Source organism: Ornithorhynchus anatinus, chromosome 15 (assembly GCF_004115215.2).
Source record: "Ornithorhynchus anatinus isolate Pmale09 chromosome 15, mOrnAna1.pri.v4, whole genome shotgun sequence".
In the NCBI taxonomy this organism is placed as follows: Eukaryota; Metazoa; Chordata; class Mammalia; order Monotremata; family Ornithorhynchidae; genus Ornithorhynchus; species Ornithorhynchus anatinus.
The window spans coordinates 4,680,568-4,708,510 of NC_041742.1; the positions used below are offsets into that span (position 1 = coordinate 4,680,568).

General features: G+C 40.6%; 1 protein-coding gene across 9 annotated transcripts in view; it reads left to right on the forward strand.

The window, feature by feature from the left end:
* Window positions 1-27,943, forward strand: part of CEP112 (centrosomal protein 112) — a 286,688-nt gene that overhangs the window by 73,495 nt on the left and 185,250 nt on the right. For all 9 annotated transcript variants that reach the window (XM_029080112.1, XM_029080120.1, XM_029080119.1 and 6 more), the window contains 5 exons: window positions 8,580-8,734; window positions 9,296-9,425; window positions 10,677-10,769; window positions 12,189-12,248; window positions 15,601-15,680. In XM_029080112.1, the coding sequence (XP_028935945.1) occupies window positions 8,580-8,734; window positions 9,296-9,425; window positions 10,677-10,769; window positions 12,189-12,248; window positions 15,601-15,680 (518 nt within the window). The remainder of the gene's footprint in view (window positions 1-8,579; window positions 8,735-9,295; window positions 9,426-10,676; window positions 10,770-12,188; window positions 12,249-15,600; window positions 15,681-27,943) is intronic.

Here is a 27,943-nt window from a genome sequence, read left to right on the forward strand (position 1 = left end):
AGGTCTGAGGCCCGGCAGAGGTGAGGATATACAAGATCCAAGTACACAAAGAGTAGGGCTTTTGCCACAAGGAACCTTTCGACCATGACAGCGAACTGCTAAATGCTAGAAAAGCAGCATGGCCTAGTGCATGGAGCATGGACCTGGGGTCAGGAGCACCTGGCTTCTAATCCTGGCTCCACCACTCGTCTGCTGTGTGATTTTAGGCAAGTCACTTCTCTGTGTCTGTTACCTCATCTGTAAAATAGGGATTAAAGCTGTGAACCCCATGTGGGACCCGGACTGTATCGACCATAATTAGTTTGTATCTACCCCAGCACTTAGTATAGCACTGGACACATAGTAAGTGCTTAACAAATACCATTTTTTAAGAAAGGATGGCTAATTAGGAGGAGTTGAGGTGAAAACAAGTGCTGAGAGGAATACATGGTTGAAGAGAGAAAGACCCTGCTAAAGCCTGTAGGTTTTAGGTTTTCAGATTGAATTTTGCAGACTGAGTAGAATATTTGAGGAGTTGAACATTAATCAAGAAGACTATTCCCGAAGAAAGATGGATGGAGGAAAGGGGATCATCTCAAATAGCACATGAAAACCAGAGGCATAAACATTTTTTAAAAATAATATTTGTTAAGCACTTACCATGTGCCAGACACTGTACTAAATGTTGGGGCAGTTAGAAGATCATCAAATTGGACACAATCTATGTCCCACATGGGATTTATAGTCTTAATCCCTATTTTACAAGTGAGGTGACTGAGGCTTAGGGTAGTTAAGTGACTTGCCCAAGGTCCCACAGCAGACAAGTGGTAGAGCTGGAATTAGAATCCAGCTTCTTCTGACTCTCAGGCCCATCCACTAGGCCACACTGCTTCAACTTTTCAGACTTTCAGAGGGAAGTTGCAGTTAAGTTCATTCGCATTTGTAAAATCCAGAGTACAACATAAAGCAATAGATAGAAAATGTCACTGTTGATTGTATACTGTGTTCACCGCACTCACTGTGTTGTGTAAAGTACTTAAGGGTTAGAAATCAACAAGTCAGTTTACAAGAACTTGTATTATCCATCATTATGAGCTATAGAGGGAGTGCATTTTAATGACCTAAAGGGCACTGCCAAAGAAACTTTATTCCATCATTAATGAATGTTGAATTGAAAAATTAGCATTCAGAGCTTGTCATAGGTAACAGTAAATATAGAGAAAAATGGACACAGCCTGTCAGCAGGATTGAATTTAAAAACCATCAAAACCAGACAGATCTTGCTGAGCGGCTCCTGATTTAATAATTAAACAAGGTAGAGTTCAAGGCATGGCTTAAGATGAAAGGCTAGACTGTCGTTGAAAATTAGTTTCTCCTTTTTTGCTCTTATCTCAGACATTTCTTTCTTCCTTGAGTCTTGCTTGGTCGGGAGTGTCGTTTATCATGAGCAAGAAAATGATTTGACTTTGGTGCTTTCTTATAGACCAGGATTTCCCCCTTTTTAAACAGCCGGTTTGGGGAATAGCCATGTATTTAAAGTTTATATGACTATGGTATAACAGTATTCATAAGTCATTGAAAGTGATTATCCTACCCAGATTATTTGCAACCAAAGTGTTTCTAGTAAATCTTTGGGTTTTGTTTTTACCATGTTTGTGCAGTTGTGTGCTATAGATTTTTAACTTGCCATCAACTTAAGTAATTTCCCTCGCCAGGTATTAACTGTAGGCGTTGGATTTATTAACAAAAGACATAGTTTGTGTTCATATATGTGCTTGCTGTGAGCTCTTCGATGTCATGATGTGTTCCTAAGATATGAATGCCTTCTGTCCTTCTCCCATCTAAGGAGGTATTTTCTTAGTCTGTTCCTTTGAGTCACATAGAAATCAGTAACAAGAAAGTCCAGTGTGAGGTTAGAGAGCAGAGGTATAGGGCAACATATGGTGGTGGTGCCATTCTATCATTAATAAATAAAGATGGTGTTAAGTTGATGGCGTTTAGGCCGATATGAGTTTAGCTAAATGTAAGACAAAATGACTTTTCATTGTGAACATTTGTTATTGTGATTATGTTATCGGCAATACTGAAATGATCAGGGAGCCACATATGGCTACCATGCCCACACTTGGGAATCCCTGATCTAAGACTAACAAATGTTGCATTAATTCCACACAATCAAAACCTGACATTGAAACTTTTGCTTTTGTGTCTACTCTGTGTATCTTAGCTACCAAGTTGACTAAACATTTCAGAGATCAAGCTAATTATATTGTCTGGGTAGATAAAATGTGAATAAGCAAAACTTTGATAAAACATTAATTACTGGCAAGACAGGGAAGTGGTTAAAATTGTATGAGTCTTCCTCTTGAGCTCAGTGTTGGTGCTTATTTGAGATTTTCCTTTCATTATTCCTTGTTTAGCATCCCAGAGTTTCTTGTACGAACAGTTTTCTGGGATTATTGGCATAATAGAGCATATTTATATTTTAAAATTGAAAAAGTGACAGTACCTGTGGTTAACTTCCTTATATTTCATCAGTGCCATTAACTCAGGACTAATCATAGAAACAAAGGGCTGAAAAGAACCTCTAGAGGTCATGCAGTCAATTCTCTCCTGCTGGGTTTTCAACAATGAAGCAACATCTGTTGCCGCTTTGCCTAAGAAGTTGCAATTTTAAATTCTGATTTTGTTCCTGGCCGCCTTCAAATTATATTCCTGACAAATTTAGGTGATAGGTCCAACCATAAATTTCTTCTTCTTTAGACAAGTTTGCAATGCTAAATGAATAGAAAGGTAGATTTCTGTATGTCTTCTCTCTCAAACCACACAAAAGTGTGACCTTTGAATTCAAAATGATCAGGGCATGAAAACCATCACTAACATTTCCTGAGGGCCCACAGTCCACTTAGCACTGGAGCTTGGAAATCCCGTGTCCATAGCAAGCTGAATAAAGGAGAGTTCCTGCCCACAAGGACTGGGCAATCTATGGGAGGTGGAGGGGGAATAGCAAAACAGCCACAGAAACAATTGAATATTAGACATGGAAAATATTCAGACTCTCACTGCTTGGCACAAGTGCTCAAAGCATCGTGATGATCCTCCTTTTCACTTTTTCTAGCCAGTCTCATCATTTTGGTCCAGCTGGGCTTAGCAAAGGAATGATTTTTCTGGTGTTTACTCTGTAAGGTTTTCAGTGATAAAAAGCAGTTGTGGCTTGGAGGCTGCATCGTTTGTGTTTTGCTTTTATTTCAATGCTTGGATGCTTTCATTCGATCCACGGTGTATCTACTGAGCACGGTGATATGTACTGTATGTGGAGCACTGTACTAAGCGCCTGGGAGACTAATAATAATTGTGCCATTAGTTAAGCGCTTACTATGTTCCAGGCACTGAACTAAGCACTGGGTTGGACAAGCAAAGAGGGTTGGACACAGTCCTTGTCCCATGTGGGGCTCGCAGTCTCAACCCCCATTTTACAGATGAGGAAACTGAAGCGCAGGAAAGTGGAGTGAGTCACCCAGGGTCACACAGCACCAGGTGGCAGAGCTGGAATTAGAACCCATGACCTTCTGACTCCAAGGCCCGTGCTCTGTCCATTGCCCATGCTGCTACGATACAAGAAAGTTGGTAGACCTAATCCCTGCCTGCACAGACCTTGGATTCATAGAGGTTGCCTTGTTGAGAGAACCTGAACCTGGATGTCTGAGAAATGAGTCACATGGGGGGAAAAAAACTTGCAAAAAGCCTGAATTAAAGGTGGTTGGTGCCTTTTGTAGAATTAGTTGGGACTCGATTAGAGAGTGATTGTGGCAATGTGGAAGTAAGGCAGGACATTCTGGAATGGGGCACTGGTAAAAAAGTAAGTCCCAGTTCACTGGTTCTGGTTGGAATGGTTTCAGAGCTGATGTTTAATTTTTATGTTTTTTTTAATGCCAAGTCAAGCCGCCTAGACTGGTAGTTCCATAGGGGCGCAGAAGCTAGGCTGCTCCTCCCTGGCATATTTGCCAAGGTGCAGGCTTGGCCCTGACCCACGGCCAGGCAGCAGTTTGCCGGGTGTCCAATAGGCCACCAGCAGCACCGCCGGCTCATGTGGCAAGTCAGCCAGGCTCCAAGTGGGATAGGGAGGCTACTTTGAGGAGGGGACAGGGAGAAAGCTGGTCCAAAACCTCTGCTTTTCCAGCATTCTGAGCCAGCAGGGTGCCGGCTTGTAGTGGCCCAAAAGGCCTGTGGACTTGCCCTCCACTGCACCAGTATTAGCCTTGCTTCTCATCGCCCTCCTCTGCTCCACCTGCACAATGCCCAGTTTTTTCAGAATGGTCCTTGCCCTCTTTCTGGGGAGGGTCAAATTCTAATTTCACTCCTGATGTTAGGCCACTTGTTAACACTAGGTACATCAAAATGACAGGTGCTAGAACACCATATCCTGCTTTAAACTATATCTGCTTGTTTGACATTTGTTACAGAGAAAAATACAATTGATGCAATACACACACGCACATATATATATATGTATATACATATATATATATGTGCATCTATCTATATATATGTATGTGCTAGTATATGTGTATTTTCCACTCTGTTCCAATATAGAAAAGAAGGAAATTAATCACGAATTATGCATTTCCTAATCTCCCCATTTTCCCCAAGTGTTTTTTTTCAAGGCTTAAAGAACAGTGAGTTGGTTGTGATTGAGCAGTCTGAAGCTTTTAGATGCAAAGGATTTGACTTGTGTTTACTGATAAAAACAACTCGCCAGTTAGAGTACAAAAGACAAATCTTTGTAAAAAAATAAAATGGGCTGAACAGTAAAGTAATAAAAGATCTGAAGCCGCATTCAGGAATGACCCATTTGATGGGTTTTAAAGGCTAGTAGCCAATCACTGGAGATGATGTCTTCCTTTAGCAGCCAGTTTTAGTGATGCCACAGCAGTTAAAACCATAATGGGCTCTCATTACTTTTAAGTTGTTTCAGTAGTTGTTTTTCTGGCCAAATTCACCACAGCTGGCAAAGTGGGATATCCGTCCTATCTTATCGTCCAGCTCAATCAACTGGGTACAGGATGCCTGAAAACTGCTGTTTATCAAAAACAGGATAGAAATCTCCACTGGATACACAACAAATCCTCCAGCTTAAAAGTAAACTGTGCTTGCCATTTGTGCGAAGAAGAATGTCACACTGCTCTTGGTTTTCTATTGTAGTCACTTGAAAGTAGAAAGCATGTGTGGTTTGGTGTAACTTGTTTTAGAAAATATCTAAGTATTTCAGGCTGCTTTTCCAAAGTCCAAACCATAACACTTTTTTTTTTTTTGGTTCCTTAAATTTATCACTTTAAGGTATTTGAAGAGAATGAACATTACAAAACAGAAAAAAACCAAATTATTTAATAACGGGTTTCTTCCACTCAATCTTTAAGCTTTGATATAATGTTGATTTGCCCCCTCTGAGGTTTCAAAAATGGAAGAATTACTGACCACTCCCTCTTCTGTGCTGATCTCTGCTCATTCCTCCTTTTAAACCTTCTACCATTTGTCCTTTGAGTTAGCCCGTCAGATTGGAGACCACAAGAGCCCTAGTGTGTTTAGCATTCTGGGTCTTAAGTGACATAGCAGAAGGAAAGCCCACTCATCAGATCTTGTTGTAGCAATCAATCAATCATAATTATTGAGTACTTACTATGCTCAGAACACTGTACTGAACACTTGGGAAAGTACAATGCAACAGATTTAGCAGACAAGGTCCCTGCTTATAATGAGCTTATAGTCTGGTCTCCTCTAGGACCTGCCCAAAAGCATTTCTACTTTTTCCTAAGGGAAAGAGTCCCCCAGTAGTTTTCTTCCCTTTGATGGATGACATTTTTTCATTTATAGCTTGGGGGTGAACTTGGGGGTGGGGCTCTTTTGGTGTAGTAATTAAGTGCTCACTATGTGCCAGGGACTGTAGTATGCACTGGGGTAGATACAAACTAGGGGGAACGCAGACCCTTTCCCATACAGGGCTCACAGTCTTAATATTCATTTTACAGATGAGGTAACTGAGGCACAGAGAAGTTAAGTGAGTTGCCTAAGGTCACACAGCAGACAGTTGTCAGCACCGGGCTAGAACCTGGGTCCTTCTGACTCCAAGACCCGTGATCCAATAATAATTATGGTATTTGTTATGTGCTTTACTATGTGCCAGGTACTGTAATAAGCACTGTCCGCTAGGCCCAGCTGCATTGAAGAAGAACTGAAAGGAGGGAGGAAGAGAGCAGGGGACAGGAGAAGGAAACATGATATACAGAAGGGAAATGGGGAGAGAGGGGTGGAAGAGGAAGCAGTAGGTAGGTACCAAAAGAGAAGCACTGCCTCCTCCACTGGCCCCGCTCTGCTCCTCTCCAGAGCTGGGCATAAGTGGAGAACCAGACAACAGTGACTCCCCACCCCTGAAACCTTACAGAGAGGAGTTATTTGCCCACTTGCTTGTTTCCCCCTAGTCGGTGGCGGGAAGAGAGCAGGGCAGGATTGGATCCTGCAGGCTCTGTGGCAGCACGCACCCCAATGGACCTCAAGTGCTGCCACCCCACATCAGAATCTGCCAGCCGGCAGTTGCCACTCGCGTGGCTGCTGCCGCTACACAAACACACCGGTGTCTCTGATGCAGTTGCAGATCTTCAGCTAACCGTGGAGAGTGCCTCTCTGGTCCTGTGCAGAATGTGTCCCTCTCGATCCCCACCTTCCCTGCAGCGAAACTGCAATTCTAACGTGTGACCCATTTCTGGGGAACTGTGCAGGAATAGGGGGAGAGGTGGGTGGCCCCCCCCTTTGGGGTCCCCGGCCTAGCCCCCACTCCCACCCAACACCTGCCCCCTGCTCACACCTAGCCCACAGTGGCCCAGGAAGATCAGAAATGTGGCAGCTTCATAGGCATCACCTTCCTCTATTTGCAAGCAGGGTGCAAAGAGAAGAGCCATTATTGAACGCCCGGACCAAAAAAGCTGTGATGAAGCTATTAGCTCTGCCCCATTAATGCCATTACCATAGGAGCAATCTCCCTGTTCTCACCATGGAGGTCGCATGTATGCTCACAGTCCAATTGGTATCCAGGTTTTTGGGGAAAAAAAGAGCTTGGGAGTGAGACAAGATGTGAAGTCAGCATACAGAGGTTTACATCACTAGTGGAGCTGATCTGTTAAAGAATAAAATTTTCTTAAATAATGAGGAGAATAACAATTGAGTTTTCTGTAGACGTATTTTAAGGTATGAATTACCTTATTCATCGTTTATAACTAGGATAAGGGTTTTTTAGATTTTAAAAATAATATGTAATTTTGGGGGAAATTGTTGGGTTTTAAAAATTTGAGTTAAAGGCCTTGAATTTCGAGGCGTCAATGCCTTTTATTTTTTGTAATTCATTTAATCAGCGCTATTTATTGAGGGCCTGCAGATTGTGGATCCCTGTACTTAGCCTTTGGGAGACTTTTAATAAGAGCAAGTTGCATGTTCTCTGCCCTCAAGCAGTTTACCATCTAAAGGGAGAGGACGTTCAGCTACAACGTCCCTATGGCAGGTGTCTTTGTTAGCATTTGCTCCTTAGCGGTATTTGACACAAATGATTAAATGAACCCTTGATGCCTCAGTTACTTGTTAGCAAATTGCAATGATGAGACAAACTCACTACTCTGAGGGTATTGGATCCCAGCGGCAATCCAAAATTCAGATTTTTGCTTTGGAATGAGGAGGATGGCACTCACACAAGTGATGCAAAAACTGACCAGAGGTGTCGGTTCTCCAAGGAAACACTAGACTCTTTACAAAGCAGGGGACAGAAAATTCATTCAGGGGGAAAAATAATCAATTCCCAGATAATACGGTTCTAAATATCAATATTGACGACTCATTGAACTAATGCACTAAGTCAGCCAAAGTCGACTGTGGCAGAATTGGAATAGATTCAAGATGGGTATTGAAAATGTGAAAGAAATCTTTCTTTTAATGCAAGTTTTTGTGGGATTTACCTCATTTAAAAAATTATTGGAAGAAAACCAAAAATCCAGGCTTAATCTATTCTGTATATTGAGTTAATTTTTCCTGTCTGAGCTCCTGAGAGCGGTCCAGCCACCCTCTTTATTCTCGACTGAGTGGGCGCACAGTGAAGCGGGGTGACTGGTGGGAAGACAAAATTCTCCTGCCCTCTCTCTTTAATCCTTAGAAAAATCTCCTAGCCCTGCTAAAGGTTTTTTTTCCCCTAATCTGCAGAGTGAAAGAGCAAACTATGTCATTGACCTCTCGAGTCTATCTCTAATGAATAAGCAATCACTCAAGAAGAGTTATCTTTTTTATAAGTGTTTTGGACTACACTTGCTTTATTCCTTTTGCAGCAGTATTTGATCGTTGTTACCGTTTTGAGGAATGGGTCATTCATTCCTAAATCTCTTCAAAAAATGCTTATTTTGAAGGTTGAGTGTAATTTACTATCATGATTGATGACAAGTTTCCTTTCAGAACTTCTGTGTCTGGGGCCACCTAAGAACCCCAGTTGCTTTAGGCTGTTGAATAATAACAAGGGAGGTTTGTTCATTTTATTTTGGGGCTTTCTCAACCATGACCTGTTCTTTTAGAACCAGGTGGTCAAAGATCTAGAGGCTCGGGTCCAGCAACTGACGGGAGAGGCAGAAAACAGTAATTCGCAGAGGCAGAAATTGTGCCTGGAAAAGACAGAGCTGGAGAAGAGCTACCAGGTGACATGCAGTGAACTGCAAGAAGTAAAGGCGAGGTAATGAATGGACTATTGTAGGCCCCACACCCAAACACTTGGCCGTGCCATCAGGCTACTGTTTCTTCTTATCCACATAAAGTGATCACTAAATATGAGATGTAAAAATAATCGATCCAAATTTTCAAAGGTACCGGCACATGTTATTTGCTGTATGAGGCAGTGTGTGAAAGAGGAAGCAGTGCAGTCTTGCAGAAGGGGCACAAGACTGGAAGTCAGGAGACCCAGGATCTAATCCCAGCCCTGCCACTGGCCTGCTATGTGACCTTGGGCAAGTCACTTAACCTCCATTTCCTTATCTGTGAAATGGGGGAAAAAAATTTTAAAAAAAGATAATTCCTTTCTGTCCCTCTTAGACTGTGAGTCCTTTCTGGGACAGCGACTATGTTTGATCGGATTATCTTGTATTTACTGCAGTGCTTAATGCCATGCTTGACACAGAATCAACTATGAATAGTTAAAAAGGACAAAACCAGTAATGTTAGGATTTGGGTCATTTGCCAAAGACCAGGCAACTTTTAAGAAGCATTCCATCATTCCCTTCCATCGTTGCATCTGCAGGTGCAACTCTCTTCATAAGGAGCGGGATCACATCATACAAGATTACGAGAAGAATATTAAGCTACTCCAAAGCAGATACGATGCAGATATGCAGCTTCTGAGGCAGGATCAGGTGCTGAGTGCTGCAAAGGTATGAGGGGCTTGTGGGCCTGAAATTGTTCAGTGTAAAAAATGGATGCGCTTCATTGGTTAAAACACTTAGGCATATAAAAAGCAAGACTAGTCATTCAAGATGAAGGTCATATTGCTTACTTTAATTTTTGAATTGTCTGACTTTATTATTCAGGTACTCAATGAAGAAACACTTTGGTTATACTACTTTATATTTATTCATCATCAGTATGAATGAATATTGGTATGGCTGGATTCTTTTCTTACTAGGAGTTCGGGGGTGTTTTTCCCTAATATTGATGATTATCATGACCATTATGATGATGGTGTGAGGCATTAGACAGAAGAAATACCCTTTCTCCTTGAGTATGCATTATAAAATGTTCCTCTTAAGCCCAGAAATCCCTGGTGCAGTTCAGACTTGTGTGATACTCCTTGTTGAGGCAGTCCCTGTAGCTAAGGGAAGTAGGTGAAGCGGCCTGTCTCGGGTTGCCGAGGGGAAACCACTGCCCGTCCAGGACACGGTGGCACCTCTAGTCTGCGATAGCAGTTTGCATATGGAGTAGCCACGAGCCAAATTCATCCTGCCAATATTTTCCCTCCACCAATTCATTGCTCTCCTCATTCTTGCCCAGGGGATATCCCTCAGCAGGGATATTGAAGGAATCCTGGGCTAGTAGGTCTGATCTGTGGAACTCCAAATGGGGGGGCCACTGACCTGAAAGTGGCAGAGGAGACTGCCCCCATGTTCGCACCCTCTTCCGGTAGTCTAGTTGGTGCCTTGCCCATTTCTAGTGGGCTTCCTACAGTTGGGCCTGACAGCCAGTTTTGTTCATTGGTATCTGTTCTGTTATCAGAGTAAGCTACGTATGTATTGCATATCGAGAGCCTAGAGTTGAAAAATGTTTTGCATTAACATCTTCAGTGTTGCACATGTGATATTTCATTAGTGACAACTTTCTAGTGGCTACTCCCTCATTTCTTTTGAAAAATTTTTTGAAGTCTACTGGAAATTTGCAGCTATTTTTCCACTGTGGTTTTAATCTATGCCAAAGCAGTAATATGCATAGTTCAATTTGATTTTCAGGGATACACGGTTGGATGTGCCTTCAAAAATTGTATGACTGTCCTAAAAATGTGTTTTTCTTCAAAATGAAGCATAATTTCATTTTTGGATTCAACTTTGGAAAAGAAAGGTTAACTTATTTCTGCCAGAACTTTATAATGGAGACTACAAGACCAACCTTCTGTTTTCTATTAACTCCCCCAGGCAACTGATTTGATTGATGAATTAGAACAGAGTGTGTCTCAATTAAAACAACAGTTACAAGATTCCGAACATCAAAGAAAGCAGCAGCTGAGGGTGAGCTCTGAATTTTTACACAGAGGAAAGATGTTAAGTGTATTTTCTTTTTAATGTCACCTTCGAAAATTTTAGTTTTCTTTAAAGTTCTTGGAAGTATGAGTAGCCGGTTGCTCAATTGCAAAATTGGATAGTCTGATTACTTGGTTCAGACTGTTAGAAAAACAAAAACAAAAAACCCCCAAAACCAATCTCTATATTGCTTACCCTTTTTAGATCACCAAATTGAACTTGTATAGCATTATGAATTAATTAATTAGGGCAGGATGAAATTGAATTTTAAATTAAGCTCTTGTGCTTTTCAAACTATTAATTAATTTTAGAAATTAATTATTTTATCTTTGTTTTAGGGTATTGTTTTTCTCCTCTTATGTGTTAGGAAGATCCCTGCCCCCCTCTCAGAAATATGCTCCCTTTGTTCAGAATATTTTAGTTGTTCCTTCTCCTTGCCAGTCATCTTTCAGATAGGAAGGATTGAGTTAGGACCCCTGAGATGCCAGTGTAGTCTATGGCGAATGCATCGATCACTGAGAAACACTGAATTATTTGTTATCATTGAATAATTTATTCCTTTTAATTGGAAATCTAGGTCTGAAAGATTTAATATATTTTCTAAGTGTGTTGGGACTAGGTAGAGAGCCTTGGGTGTGGATTCTAGTCCATTCTTTTTCCCAAATAGGATTTTGCACAAGCCATTGAGGTTTTTCTGTGTCTCCATTTCCCCAATTATACAGTGAGAAGGGATAATGATATTATTTTTAGCCTACAAAAAAGACATAAATGAAAAAACTGAGTGGTCAAAAAAGGAAGGTACTGCATAAATACAGCATTGCATAAGAGCTTTGCATAAGATAAAGCCCTTTCTTGCTCCTCATTTGAACCCACAGTTCTAGGAACTGCACTGCTCCAGGATCACTATTATAATTATTCATTAGGTGCTTTAAATGTTCAAAGCTCTGAAGGTAACACTGGAGTGATTATAGTCAAGCTCAATGGAGAGAAACTCTAACAGTAAGAATACAATCTTAAATTAGAGTGTAAACCAATCACCAAGAAAAACAAGCTAAAATGTGTTAGTTCAAACTGTCAACAGTAAAAGAAGTTAAATGAGAGTGGGTGCTGTGGCTTGTCCCATCCCAACATACACACGCACACCCCACACCTACTCTCCCAAACCCCATTTAGAACAGACAGAGCCCTGGAAGGAATCACCCAATCATCCCAGCCTCCCACTCCTGGGACACTTCAACAAATCTCGGAAGCTCTAGGGTATAACCTATCCCTAAATAGTGAACAGTCTCAACTGGTGCATGCTCTCACTGCTGAGTTTTGTGTTTTTGTTCATTGGCATGAACTATAACTTTAGCAGTTGTAAACTTAATTGCAAAAATAATTTTTAAACAAACTTTTAATTCCTAGGATCAAGAAAACAAATTCCAACAGGAAAAACTCCATTTAGATCATGCTTATGAAGAAAAGGTAATATATTTTATGGGAATAATTATTAAAGTTATTTTCATGTACTGTATGAGTGAAGAACAAATTTATAGTAGTTGTAATAGCATTCATTAATTGGGAGGTGGATGATTTTCAAACTGTCTTTGGAGGACAAGAAAAAACTTTCTAATTATTTCTAATGGTAGGTGCTGAAATATCAGTCACGCCTTTTCTTTGTATTAAAAAAATTCTCCATTTAATTCATTTACTAATGTAAGCCATCTATGGAAGTACTCGGTGACCTACTTGAAGCAAACCCATCAAACTAAAAGTCTAAGTAACATGTTAAAAATGAGAAGTAACCTGTAAGCTATGTGGAGTTGGACTTCAAACTTTTTTTTTCTCTACTTTTTTATGGAATTGGTTAAGCGTTTACTATGTGCCAGTCACTGTTGTAAGCACTGGGGTAGGTACAAGGTAATCAGGTTGGACACAGTCCTTGTCCCACAAGGGGCTCACAGTTTTAATTCCCATTTTACAGATTAGGTAACTGAGACACAGAGAAGCTAAGTGACTAGCTCCAGCTCACACGGCAGAAGACAAGTGGCAGAGTGGGAATTAGAACCCAGGTCCTTCGTATTCCCAAGCTCATGCTCTATCCACTAAGCCATGCTGCTTCTATGCATAATACTTAGTAATACTTAATATTTAATTAAAATCTGGCCTATTGAAAGACAGTTCTTCGGTCTATTACAATGTTTCCAGCTAATTTTGTGGTCAGATATATGAAATGGCAGCTTCATTTGGTTCACTAAGATCTGGTGTGAGCTCAGGCAATAGAGATTTACCTTCTCCCACCCCTCAGAGGATGTTTTTTCATGAGTGCAGAAAGAGATTTTAAAAAACTGCTCAATTTTGCCATGAATTCTCAAATGCCAAGATATTTAGGCATTCTCGTGCAGGATTCTTGGAATAAACTGTGCTGGGAAAATCTTTTAAAGAGGAGAAAAGCCACCATCTGAATAACATTATTGCTGTATGCCCATAAAGCCCAGTCTTGATTGGGCTGTAAAATGTTAAAAACCTATCGCTTGTTTCAGGTATTGGAGGCGGACAAGCATCAGGTGCAGTCTGTTCCTTTAAGCACACTCAAATGATCTAATAGCTTTTATTGATCAACAGTGGCTGTTCCCTGCCATTGAGATCCTTGAACATCAAACAAATAATAGGTAGTAAACCTAAATGTCAGTATTTGATGAAGTGCACTAATCTATTAAATCAGAAATTGCTTAGGCTAAATGATTTTAGTAGCAAGGAAACACCTGCTTCTTACAAATAACCTCCTGCTTGTATTCCAAACAGATGCCTAAGAGTAAAAGTGGTACAATTTATAGCTGTTCCTGAGACAGCTGTAAAGCATATATAAGCTAAAAATGTGTCAGGATGGGAATGCTCATTTTTAAGTCATCTTGATGGAGAAAGTCCTATTTTAGAATGCTACAAACTAATCTTCTTTCAAAGGGCTAGTTCTTAAACTGCAAATAAGATTATTTTTTAAAAATCCATATGAACCTCTCATGTTCTGTGTTTGGAAGAATTGCTTCTACGAGTTAGCTCAAGGTTTGGAGAGGCCATTTTCTTAATAAATTTGAAAACCAAATTGTATTTTAACTTGTTTAGACAGTTTTATCTGGAATTGTACATAGCTTTACTTAAAATGAACCAGTATTAGAGATTTTGAGAATTTCATGAGAACCTCAGAGCCTGAAGTGTGGATCTCCATGATCTTTTCAAGTCACAGTCCTTTCTAGTTGTTGGAACTGCATTCTGTAACTTAAATATTCTTCTCTGAAAACATCACCGCTTACAAGTGAAATCCCCAGGTGCCTAGCACTTGGGGCTTTAGTTGGCTAACAGGACAGAAACAGGATCAGGTCTAGGTATTTTAGCCCTTGTGGTATGACTCCTGTCACTGATTGATTCAATTTTATTTGCTGAGCGCTGACTGTGTGCAAAGCACTTTACTCAGTGCTTGGGAGAGTACACTATTACAATAAACAGACACATTCCCTGCCCACAAAGAGCTTACAGTCTCCACACTCATTTTTTAAAAATGTCATCATGGTGCACTCCCCCATGTGGAGTGTTATTTGTATGTCGATATTAGTGGTTTCTTGCTCCCATTCCTTCCTGCTTGCCCATCTCCTTTTGCCCCGTGTCCTTCCCTCCTAATGGCTTTTTCTAGTACAGAGTGAGTGCTGCTGATAGCAGCAAGGACCTGGGCCCCACTGTCTGGGTATGCCCCCTCTCCCCCTTCAAGAAATGGGAAGAGGTACTTTTTTATTCTTCACTGATAACCCTTGACACCCCCTTGTTGCAACTCTGCCGGCTACTGGGTCTATAAATGAGATACTTAAGTAAATAATAACAGCTGCTTACACATGGGTATATATACCTCAGCTAATCTGAGTTTCATCTGTCTTCCACTTTTTCCTTATTCTTGGTCTCTCTTGTTTTTTGTTGTTTTTTAAAAAGTGTATCCTCACCAGCCAGTCCGCTGGTTCATTCTCTAATGCTGTTTAGTCTCATACCCAAGAATCATTTGACTTGTGCAATTCAGGATTTCAGACTGTTATATGTACTTTGGGATAGTATCCCAGTGTATGCGTATAATTGTTTTTTAAAGCACTTTGAAAAGATGTGCAGATTGATTTCACCCAGTTTTATCAGGCTCATACCATAGTCCTAGCAGTAAAAGAAAATCTGGGTAAATGAGTAAAACCCATCTTGGGTTTTAAAATAATGAGGTATTTGAGGAGTTGTGAGGAGTTGGTCAGTAAGCTTATTTTCCTGGTGGAAAATTATCTTGGCTATCCCTGGGACTTAGAGAATGTGTGAAGGGTGGCCAATGAAATTTTATCCCCTTTAAAACAGATTCCTCAAGAAAGTTGCTCTTCTCCCTTCTTATGGAAGGCTGAAAGAAACTTCAAAGGGGTGCTTGTTGTTTGACTACTGGTGCGCTTTCTGGGAATATAGCAATTTATATTTTTAAATTTATTTTGAATCTCCTGGGACCAACCATTCCTCAAGTGATGTATATTGAATAACACTTTCAAATGTGAGCGTGGTTATTGTTAAAACTCTATGGTTAATTTCTCTCAAAGCATAAAGAATAGCTGTCATGCATGGATAGAGTTTGCTACACATCAGCAGTTTCAACCTACTGGTAATTTATACCCAAGTTTGTTTTTGAACTATGGAAATCTTCCTCTGGTGATTGCTGTTCACCATTTTTATACTGTAAAATTAAAGCTAATTTGAAGATATTGGAAATCAGAGTACCCTTTTCTGTATTCATTATTGGAAAAACTAACATCTTTTATTTTAACAACAGGTTCAGAACTTCCTGAGTGACCGTGATAAAGAGAAAGGGGATGCTCAAAAGAAAATCCATAAACTGGAGGAGGCTGTTAAGTGAGTAAAAAAAAAAAAAAATTACAAGTGAATTACTTTAATCAATCAAATAATCCAAGTAATTCTTTGAGTGCTTACCATGTGTGGAGGCCTGTACTGAATGTTTAGGAGAATGCCATGGAATGTGTAGACATGATCCTTGCCCTCAGGTAAGTATGCCATCTAGTAGCCACAAAAATAAATTATAGCTAGAATACATAAAAGTCAGTGAGCTATGGTGGAGTGTGAGTACCCAAGACTTAGAAGGTGTAAAAGTGCTTAAGTGGCAGTTGGGGGCATTTAAGGTGGAGATATTTGTGATTAATCTGGGAAGGCTGCCTGTAGGAAATGCCTTTTCAGAAGGACATTGAAAAATGGGAAGGACAATAATCTTTGAGAATGGAAAGGAGAGGAAATACCAGGCAAGGAGGAGTTTGTGAACAAAAGGTCTCCAGGAAGTGAGACAAGAATGGGGCAGAATGAGTAGGCTAGCTGGAGGAGAAAGAAACCTACAAGGAGGAGTGTAGTGTCTGTGTCAGAGAGGATACATAGGAAGGAGAAAGCTGAGAGTCCTTTAAAGCCAATGGTCAGGAATTTCTGCTTGATGCTTGAGAGGCATGGACAATCATTGGAGGTTTTTGAACAATGGAAGATATGTGCAGTATGATGTTTTAGAAAGATGATACAATTAGCAAAGTTAAGTGTGGAGGAGAGAGACTGGAAACAGAGAGCTCAGTAAGAAGGCTGTAGTAGACAAGCAGAAATGCTTCTAAGTTAAGTTTTTAGTCAAATTAAGTAACTAGCACATATGCTTGAGATTTTACAAGAACATTGCTATGGTTTAGTTTGAGCCAGTTTTCCATTATAAACTCCTATTTTCAGGGTTTAATTACTTGCCTGTAAAAATTTTTAAAAAAAAGAAATCTGTTCAGCTGTTTTCAAGTGATAGGAATGTAAGAAAATAGAAGTTAGTGGTTTCAGATGCTCCTTTTCTTTTAAATGAAAACACATTTTTAAAAAACAGATTTTTAAAAAAGTCTTTAGAACCTTTATTCTTTCGGAGGGTAATTTGATGCTCAAGTTATTGTATTTTAAAAATTGGCTACTGTGTTACATGTAACTGTTTTACCAAGAATTTTCTTAAGTGTTTTCAGCACCTAAATCTTGGATCAGATTTGATAGTCAGCCTCAGTGCATCCATCACTAAAGCATTTTTCTTGCCCATTTATGCTCAAAATTTCTTTCTCAGATGATAAATGGGCTTGAAAAAGAGTATTCTCAATCAGTTGCATGCCATCATGAAGGCTGAGGTGTGTTTTACATAGCCAGGTTCAGGAGCACCAGTCACAGGAGATGTTCCTTGTCCCCTGTACAGCAGTGTCTAGAAGCGTCCTCCTCACCTTAACACCAATATGTCAGTTTAAGGGCTAGAAAAGGGAGGGGTTGCAGTGCTGAACAGAGTGGTGTTATTGCAATTCACTTACAGATTATGGAACTCCTCAGTTTTCAAAAGCGTACACCAGTATATGATCGGGCAAAATGACCAGTCCTTAGCTGAGTTTAGAAAGACTGATCTCATCCCTGAGCAGAAACTGAAATAAAAACTGAACCTCAAACTAGGCAAATAAATATGTCTGGCATTGTATTATTAGTTAGCCTGTGACTTGGTTCGAAGAGAAAGCCTAGAGACTCTGGAAAATTCATCTTGGCCATCAAAAATAATGGCATCCCAGCCAATTTTAACCCACCATTTGAAATTACAACAAATAAGCGTTACTACAACCCCAGTTCCCATCGAGGACTAGTCCTCAAGATTGCCACCAACTTGCTGAGTTGGACTTTTAGGAGAAAGGGAAGCAGTCGCTCCTGACACTTGAATGGAAGTCATTGGGTGATGTCATTCCATAACTAGGTGAACATCTTCATTTTGGTTTTTAAGAATCTGGGAAGCCTACACCAAAATGCCAAAGGCAACATGAATATTATAGCCTGGAAATTTCACAGACATGGAAGACTTGTGGGAGGTCCATATTTCAAAGGAAAGGTGGTAGCATCGCCAGTTGTAAGTGGAGCCAAATATATAATGGGACACTACTCCTGCCTCTGAATATAAGAATAGGATTGTTTGGTTGGACTTTTGCCTGAATGACAAACTGATCACTGGCACATACTGCTCTACCATGCAGTCATTATCTCAGTCACTCAATAGCATTCTTCGAGTACCTTAGTAAAGAGCCCTGATCTGAGCATTTTTTTTAAATTGGCATTTGTTAAGTATTTAATATGTGCCAGGCACTGTTCTAAGCACTGCTGTGGATGCAAGGTAATCATGGTGGTCACAGTCCATGTCCCACATGGGGATCACGATATTAATCCTCTTTTTACAGATGAGATAATTGAGGCCCAGAGAAGTGAAGTGACTTGCCAGAGGTCACACAGCAATTACTCTCTCCCTTCCCCCGCTAAAGCTTTATTGAAGGCACATCTCCACCAAAAGGAGATGTGCACTTGACTGCTTTGTGACTTTAGGCAAGTCACTTCACTTCTCTGGACCTCAGTTACCTCATCTGTAAAATGGGGATTGAGACTGTGAGTCCTAAATGGGACAGGGACTGGGTCCAACCTGATTTGCTTGTATGCACCCCAAATCTTAGTACAGTGCCTGGCACGTAGTAAGTGCTTAGCAAATACCATCATTATTATTATTATTATTTTCACTATTATAAAGAGGCTTTCCCAGATTAAGCCCAATTTTTCCTAATCTCCCATACCCTTCTGAGTCACCGTGACCCGCTCCCTTGATTCTTCCCCCCAGTCTCACAGAACTTTGTATATATTTCTAATTTTATTTATTTGTATTGATGTCTGTCTCTTCCCCCCTCTAGACTGTGAGCTTGTTGTGGGCAGGGAATGTCACTGTTTATTATTGTATTGTACTTTGCCAAGCACTTAGTACAGTGCTCTGCACACATAAATATGAATGAATAAATGAAAAGCAGAAAAGTGGCAGATAGAGGATTAGAACTCAGGTCCTTTTGTTTCCCTGGCCCAGTGCTGTATCCACTAGGCCATGCTGCATCTCACTTTCTCACCTGGGAGAGATCAGTAGAAATGCTCACATATATAGCCAATCACCATATAAGCAATCAACTCTCTTATGCAGAATCTTGTCTTGATCAGGAACTAAGAAGGAAATTTAATCACCAAAGTTTGATGTGATCAAAGATATTATCTAGGTATTATTCTAGGTATATCTCTATATACTATTCAGTTACCACTCAGAATATCTCTGTCTTCCAGATTGTGGTTTGTTTTTGGGGTTTTTTTGTATTTGTTAAGCACCTACTATGGGCACTGTAGTAAGCACTGGGTTAGATACAAGCTAGTCAGGTTGGTCACAGTCTGTATCACACACGGGGCTCATAGTCTTAATCCCCAATTTACAGATGAGGTAACTGAGGCCCCGAGAAATTAAGTGACTTGCCCAAGGTTACACAGCAGACAAGTGGTGGAGTCTGGATTAGGTACCAAGTCCTTCAGACTCCCAGGCCTCCACTAGGCCACGCTGCATCTGTGACTGGTTTATATTGGATCTACCCAGTGCTTAGTGTAGTGCGTGGCACATAGTAAGCACTTAACAAATACCACAATTACTATCATTTCTCTTTGGTATTCAGTATGTGCTGAATTGGAGTAGACTATCATGTTAGTGAATAATTTTCAAACCTATAATAGATTCTCTTTTATCATTAGGTAGCTCCAAAATGTCTCTCCATCTTTCCAGATACTTGGAATGAATCACTGGAAGTCCAAGATGCTTACTTTTTCCAAAAGGGGAATTTGACTCTCAGGGAAAATATTCTGTTTACTGACAGTGTATTATTTTTTCCCCATAAGGCGGTTTTGTTAACCTTGTCTTCCCCTTTCTCCTCTCTGTTTATTTTAGGTAGAAAATTGACAAAATGAGAGAAAATTCAGAATTTCTCCTATTTTATTTAGGCGCCACCTGCATGATTCATTGTAAAATGCCCATTATAGCTTCCTTTTAAAATGATGTAGAAAATACATGAGAATCGATCAGTGGTATTTATTGCAGTTACTCTGTGCAGATAACTGTATGAAGTACTCGAGAGAATACAAGAAAAGACAGTTGGTAGACACATGTTCACACGAGGAGCTTAGAGTCTAGAGGATTCTACATCATTTATCCTTTTCCATTTGATTGTATAAATGTTGTTCTGACTGCTTGGTTACCGGGACACTCTTTTTTCCTATTGCTCTAAATTTTGGTAAAAAGCATCAAAATTAGTAGGATTTAAAAAATCAGAGCTTTGGCAGGCACCACCATATGCCATGGAGGGATGTGGAGGGGAACTTGCATTAACTGTGCCTCAGTCCTCTAGAATGTAAGCCTGTTATGGGCAGGGAATGTGTCTGTTTGTTGTTGTATTGTGCTTGCCCAAGCTCTTAGTGTAGTGCTCTGCTCACAGTAAGCACTCAATAAACAATAATAATGAGAGTATTTGTTAAGCGCTTACTATGTGCCAAGCACTGTTTTAAGCGCTGGGTTAGGTGCAAGGTTAATAAGTTGACCCACGTGGGCCTCACAGTTTAATCCCCATTTTACAGATGAGGTAACTGAGGCCCAGAGAAGTTAAGTGACTTAACCAAAGTCACACAGCTGACAAGTGGCGGAGCCAGGATTAGAACCCAATACCTCTGACCCCAAGCCCATGCTCTTTCAACTAAGCCACACTGCTTCTCACATTCAAATGTGATTGAATGGATGAATCAGTGTGGCCCAGCCCGCTCTTCTTCACCAGAAGCAAAACTATGTTTCATTCCTTGGAGAGCAGCAGTATTCGGTGCTGCTGCCGCTCCATATGCTTTTTTTCAGATGCATAGAAGGGATAGCAAAAAGGGGAGAGGACCAGGTTGGCTCAGTATTGGCAGAAGTGGCAAGTGCGCTCACTGGCTGTCTTCCCTCCGGACCACCTCTAGGCATGCCTCGAAATGGTGCTCTGGACTACCTGCAGATTGTCAAGGCAGGGATGGCACTGAGCACCCCTGGTGGCCTGGCATCCCTGCATGGGCTCAAAAGAGCGCATTCTCCCTCCTCTCAGGAAACAGAGTTTGACTCATTGTCTTTGCTATTTGGAATCAGTGCGCCACATGGAAACTTTCTAATTATTTCAATATCCCAAAGCAGCTGAACGCTGTCTAAAATAGTGACTGTAAATAGACAGTGGGCGTGCAGAATTATTTTTTCCTTTTCAAAGATAAGTACATGTGTTGAGAACCCACTACTCTTTGGGAAGTGGGAGACTGACTTAGAGAATTAAATAACTTGGGGCAACTCTTTTCAAAGGGCCCGTGTATTATACAGTTGACTGAGATGCAATAAATTATAATTTGGGGGGGTAATGGGAGACTGTACAGACAGCAGATGGAAGAGGACAAGTTTAATTCTTTTTGTTTTTGATTATGTAGAACATATTTCCGTATGTTTAGCCAATTTAATTTTGGAGAATCTTTTGTCCAAGTTTGGAAATAATTTACGGAGAAAAGCAAAGGTTATTTTCAAAGAAAGCAGAAGTTATTTATTAGAAGTATTCAGTAAAATGCTTCTGGAAAACTTATCTAAGATGATTAAGGTAATTTATCTGGGAGATTTTTGAAGCTCCTTCTCTGCAATTGAAAAAATTTGAGATCAGAAAAATCTTTGAAAATTGTTCTGATGATCCACTTTTAGGTGCGCTGTATTCCAAAACGATTTAAAAATTCCTAATAGATGCAGACTGTCTATATTTTGCTGTAAACATGAGAGCATTTAATATGAATCTCTCCTTATCGTGCAGAATTATTTTGGTATTTAGGACATCTGATAGTAACTGAATCTACTGATGTGAATTCCTTAGATAAGTCAAACTCCATACCTCTATTAATATCCAGAAATTGTTACAAAGAAGGTAAGAGTTGGGCCAATAATTGGAATCTTAACAGGGAATTGGAGTCCCCAGATTCTCTTCCTGACTCTTTTCTATTTAGCTCAAATTAACTCATGTTCATTCCAAAAACCATGTTGCAACTTGTACGAGTGCAGCATTAGCCTTAATTCGTCACTATATATAGTTGTCCTTTCTCTCTCTTTTTCCTTTCTTCTCATTCTCTGCCTCTCCTCTCTCCATTTTCTCTATCCTCTCTTGCACATGTGTATTGACAAATACTCCTTGTGAGTGATGATGTTTGATGGAGTCTCCTGTCAGGAACGACAGATGAGTCTTGACCCCGAGCCTTCACGACTGAGAATCTTTGCAGAAGTATTGATTCTAGCACTGATAGCTTGTGCAGCACCCCTGGCACTCACTTGCTTCCGCCAGCTTATTCTTGGTCAGGCGGTGGAGAATACAGTTTAGATACCTTTATTTGAGGTTCCCCTTTGGGGAATCCATTAGGCTAGTGATTTAGCTGGATGGCTGTGGGCAAGCAATCTTATCTGAACCTCGAGGTCTTTCCCTTGAAAATGAGGTTCAGGGAATAGATTACTGGTCAGAATTCTTAAGTAAATAGTGATAGGTAATTTTTTTTCCGCTCAACTTTCACTTTGCAAGCTGCCATCTGTTACCTCAGCACGCCCCGTTAGTAAGCAGTACCTGCACAGCCCTTCGTTGTCAGTATTAACAGAAAGCCCACAGATTGCAAGGTGGTCCTCTTCATTATCTGCTGGGCAAAATGCATACTGTATGCTTGTACCAACACTGTCCTATTTTGGGGGACGGCAAGATTTCCGTACTTAATAAAAGGGAAGGTTACTGAAAATAGCACATACAAAATATTTTCAAGAAAATAAACTTCTCCCATGAAGGAGGGGAAAAACACAAAGCCATAAAGAGTTAAATGGAAATATCTTCTCCCAAGTAAGTGGTAAGTTTTTCCATACCACCTATAGGTCTGAAAAGAAGAGCAATCTGCCAAATATAAAGAACACAGGACTGGGAGTCAGGAGACCTGGGTTCTAAACCCACCTCTGCCAATGATCTGCTGTGTGACCTAGGGCAAGTCTCACACATTCTCTGTGCTTCAGTTTCCTCATTTGTAAAATGGGGATAAAATACCTGTTCTTCCTTTCTCTTATAATGTGAGCCCCCTGTGGTCTAGGGGCTGTGTCTGATCTGCTTGCATTGTAGCTACCCAGGTGCTTAGCAGAGTACTCAGTGGTATTTAAGCGCTTAGCGCTGGAGTGGATACCAGCAAATCAGGTTGGACACAATCCCTGCCCCACGTCAATCCCAATTTACGATGAGGTAATTGAGGCACAGAGAAGTGAAGTGACTTGCCCACGTTCACACAGCAGACTGGTGGCAGAGTGGGATTAGAATCCATTACCTTCTGACTCTCAGGCCCATGCTCTATCCACAAAGCCATGCTGCTTCAGTAGTTGGTACTGGTACATGGTACAAAGTAAGTGTGTAACAGATACCACTGCCACAGCTATTATTTGTGTTATCAATTATCACTACTAGCAATTGATTTTCTGCCAATTAAGATTTGATGCAGGTGGTCAAAGTCTATCCCTTGCTGTATATCAAGTAATTATGGTAAAAATTATGGTACTTCTATTTTGAGTCTAATCATTCTAAAAATAATATAAATCTTTCAATTGAATTTTTGACCCGCCTTCTGCCTTCCCTCCCCAAAGCTTGCTTGTGTAGTTCCCTCCCACTGTCAGGTGACTGAATGTTCAGCTTTTCTCCGGAGCATTTGAACCTACTCTTTTGGCTAATGAAAAACATACTCTTAAAACTGTATGGATTTTCGAAAGTCAACATCTTTTTGGAATTTGGGGCAAGAAAATTGTTTTAAGGAATAACAGTAATAATGATAATTGTGGTTTAATTAAGAGTTTATTATGTTATGCCAGCCACTGTACAAAGCGCTGGGGTAGATACAAGCTAATTGGGTTGGACACAGTTTAGGTCCCCATTGTTTAGATGAGGGGGCTGAGGCACAGAGGAAGTGAAGTGACTTGCCCAAGGTCACACAGCAGACTAGTGGCGGAGCTGGGATTAGAACCCAGATCCTTCTGACTCCCAAGCCCGTACTCTATCCACTAGGCCATGCAGTAAAAAATTATGTTGTTTGTCCTCAAGATGGCACCCTCCAGCACTTGACTCACAATGAAGAATGTATTTGAAAGGCCAAGAAATCTCCACTGTGCTTGAGAGATAATTTGGCCAATTGTGAAATATATTGGGTGAAAAAAAGATCATTGAGTGAATGTGTTTATCTTTTGCCATCAAATCCTTTGGCTGGTTTTAAAAAGTAAAAATCTAAATAATATTTTAAACTTCATATGTATCTGATCATTTTTCTTCAAAAATGCACCTATCACTTTATCCACTTAAAACATCCATTCTGGGAAGGATGGACTTGAATAGGGAGGGTGAGCCCAAATGGCATCAGGTTGCTGCTGTTAAAAACAAAAGGTTTTAGAGAAGCTTATAAAGGAAGAGTCATTAAGATGGTGGGAAAGCCCGGAACCTAGAGTTAACTGTACAAGCCCAGGAAAGATGGCAGGGCTGCTGGCCGGGATAGGAGATCAGTCTTGGAGGGACTCCACTGAGTTCTTTGAATTTCAAAATGAGCCAAATTGCAGTGCCCATCAAATAGAAGAAGGACAGATGTAGAAATATGCTAAACATTGAAGGTAAAATAACAATTGTTTCTACACTTAATGGCTAGGAGCTTTAAAAATGAAAATGACAAATTGCAGTGCTTGATATCTAGTGAGGATCTTTATAGAGTTGCCATCTCCAACACTTGCAATAATGGAGAAAGCCAATAAAAATTAGGGCTGCCAGGCTAATTAACTCTATATAGCATAGGCAGCATGGGCAAGCAGCTGAATGGAGGTTCTGTGTATGGGGGACTCTATTTAACCAGCAAAAGCTCTTATGGTAGGACAGTATTACACACAACTGAAAGATCAGTATTTACTCCTGAAACGAAGAGGATTGAGTGGGAGAATTCCTGTTGGTGGCTAACACGTGGGATGAGAAAAGTGAAGGAAACTATTAGCTAGAATTAGAGAAACTGAAACACTAGTGGTGTTAGTAATAATGGGAGATTTCAATTGGCCAAAAAACTCATTAGGAGGAAGATTTTTAGAGAGGAAAATTGACAGTTCACTGTGCAGTAATCACAGACCAATTCTCTTTAATATTCTCTATGGGGATGGAAGCCTCAATAACACAGTTCAGGGTTATTAAGCATCAGAAAAGAGACAAAAACAAAAAGGAGTAGCTAAAAAAAATCTAAAAACTAAGATGTTGTTTAAAAACATATGTGAAGCTTAGGTAAAATGTGTGCCACCAAACTGAACAAACAAGAGGACTCAACAGAAATTATGCAGGGAAAGCCAGCAAATAGGTCATCAAGAGAAAAAATAAATGATTATTAAAATAACTGAAAGCTACTCCAGTGAAGTAATAGAAAACTGGGGAAGACTGGTACATCCAGGAAGTTAGATGGGCAAAAAAAAAGTTTGAGGAACACCTTATAAGGAGTGCCAGAGCAAATGCTAAATTATTCTTCAAATGAGTAACAACCAGAAAGGCAGGCATGCCGCTTTCACTGTCTTGTGTAAAAGGAGCGCACTCGGGGATGAAAAGGAGATTGCCGAGAGATTAGTGAATTCTTTAGATTCATCTTTACTGAGAAAGATTAGACCCATTCCCACACCCACATTATCTTTTGTTATCCGAGAGGTTAAAGGAGCTGTATCAAATTGTGGTGCCCGGATGTTTAAGATTGCGTTGATAGCTAGATGTAAATAAATCACTAGAACCAGATGGCAACCACCTGAGTGTTTAAAGGATCTTGGACTGCAAGTTGTGTAACCTGGCAAGAGTATGAATCTGGTATCACTCTCAACCACCACATTGGAGGGCTGGTGAGTTGCCGACAGAACTCCCACCTATAAGAACTTATTCAGTTGCATTGACTGAGCGCTAACCATATGCAGAGCACTATACTGAGCACTTGGGAAAGCACAGTATAACAATAAACAGGCATAACGAGCTTACCGCCTCGGGCGGAGACAGACCTTATAAATGACAGATATGGCCAAAAGTGATGTTGGGCTCGGAGGGGGATGAATAAAGGAAGTGAGTCAGGGTGACGTAGAAGGGGTTGGAAGAAGAAGAGGGGCTTAATCGGGGAAGGCCTCTTGGAGATGTGCCTTCAATAAGGCTTTGAAGCAGAGGAGAGTAAATTGTCAGATGTGAGGAGGAATGGCACTCTGAACCAAAGGGAGGATTTGGGCGAGGGGTTGAGGTAGAGTAAAAAGGTTAGTGTTAGAGAGCAAAGTGTGCCGGCTGGTTTGTAGTAGGACAGTAGTGAGGTGAGGTAGGAGAGGGCAGGGTGATTGTTTGAAAGCCAATCATGAGGGGGTTTTGTTCATTGTGGAGGTAGATGGGCAATCACTGGAGTTTTTTTGAGGAGGGGGGAAACAAGTCCTAAACGTTTTAGTAGAAAAATGATCCAGGTAACAGAGTGAAGTGTGGATGGGAGCAGGGAGAGACAGGAGGCTGGGAGGTCAGCACGGAGGCTGATGCAGTAATAAAGGCATGAGAGATTAAATAATTGTATTAAGGTGGTAGCAGTTTGGATGGAGAGTCAAGGGCAGATTTTAGCAATATAGTGAAGGTGGAACTGACAGGATTTAGTGATGGATTGACTATGTGAGTCGAGTGAGAGAGAGAGGAGGTGAGGATAACGCCTAGGTTACGGGCTTGCAAGACGTGAAGGATGGTGGTGTCTTCTGCAGCGATGGAAAAGACAGGGAGGACAGGGTTTGGGAGGAACGATAAAGAGTTCTGAATATAACAGAGTTGGTAAACACGTTCCTTGCCCAGAAGAAGCTTATATATACTCAGGCTTGTTTGGGATAGTTAGGAAAATGAGTTTTCCTTTCATCCTGAAGAATTGTTCTAATCAATAACTAAGATAGAATCGATGAACACTTTGGGGGAAAGACAGCGTGATTTCTCTAGGAGAAAAACATTTCTCAGGAATAACCAGGGTTTACTGGCATTCCTGTAGAAATCTTGTAAACAAGGAAAAGGCCTAAAACCTAGGTATTGGAATGAATTTTTCCTTAAGGTATAGAACCCTTAAGAAATATCACAGGATCTCAGTGCACCAGCATATTTACTATTTTCAAGAAGAAAAGCTATTTCCAGTTACATCTTTATTCTAACTCTTAGTCCCATATTTGTAAATAATTTTTGTCAACTCCCGCTTTAAATTGTAAACTGCTGGAGTTCAGGAATTAAGTGTATCAGTTCTCTTGTACTCTGTTTTAAGAATGGTGCTTTGCACTCAGTAGGTGCTCAATAAATTCCAGTGGTTGATGGATTGAAATGCTGATATGAAGTTATCACACACTTTTTCATTAATGTCCTATTTTTACCAGAATCTCTCTAGACAAACTGCTTTCTAGAAGTACCCATGTACTACTTCACTCGCTTGCTACAGAGCAAAAAACAGCATAGCAGATTCACTTTTGGGGCCAAGATAAGTGCAGTGTAGATTTGCGCCCTTATTCACCCCTCCCTCAACATGAAGAAGCATGGCATAGTGGAGGGAGCACGGGCCTAGGAGTCTGAAGGTCATGGCTTCAAATCCCAGCTCTACCACTTGTTTGCCATGTGACCTTGGGCAAGTCATTTCACCTCTCTGGGTCTCAGTTACCTCAGTTACCTCATCTGTAAAATGGAGTTTGAGACTGTGAGCCCCACTTGGGACAGTGACTGTGTCCAACCTGATTTGCTTGTCAACCCCAGCACTTAGTACAGTGCCTTGCAAGTAGTAAATACTTAACACATACTATGATGATGATGATGATTATGTAAATATCTGTAATTTATTGATATTAATGTCTGTCTCAATCCCTCAGAGTTCAGTTCTCAGTCCCCTTCGATTCTCCATCTGCACTCATTCCCTTGGAGAACTCATTCTCTCTCTCATCTTCAACCATCATCTTTATGCAGATGATACCACATCTAAACCTCTCTCCGGACTCGCATCTCCTCCTGCCTTCACGATGTCTCTTCTTGGATGTCCTCCCATCACCTCAAAGTTAACATGTCCAAAACAGAGCTCCTTGTTTTCCCACCCAAACTCTGTCCTCTCTCAGACTTTCCCGTTACTGTAAATGGCACCACCATCCTTCCCATCTCACAAGCCCGGAACCTTTACTCCTCTCTTTCATTCAACCCACA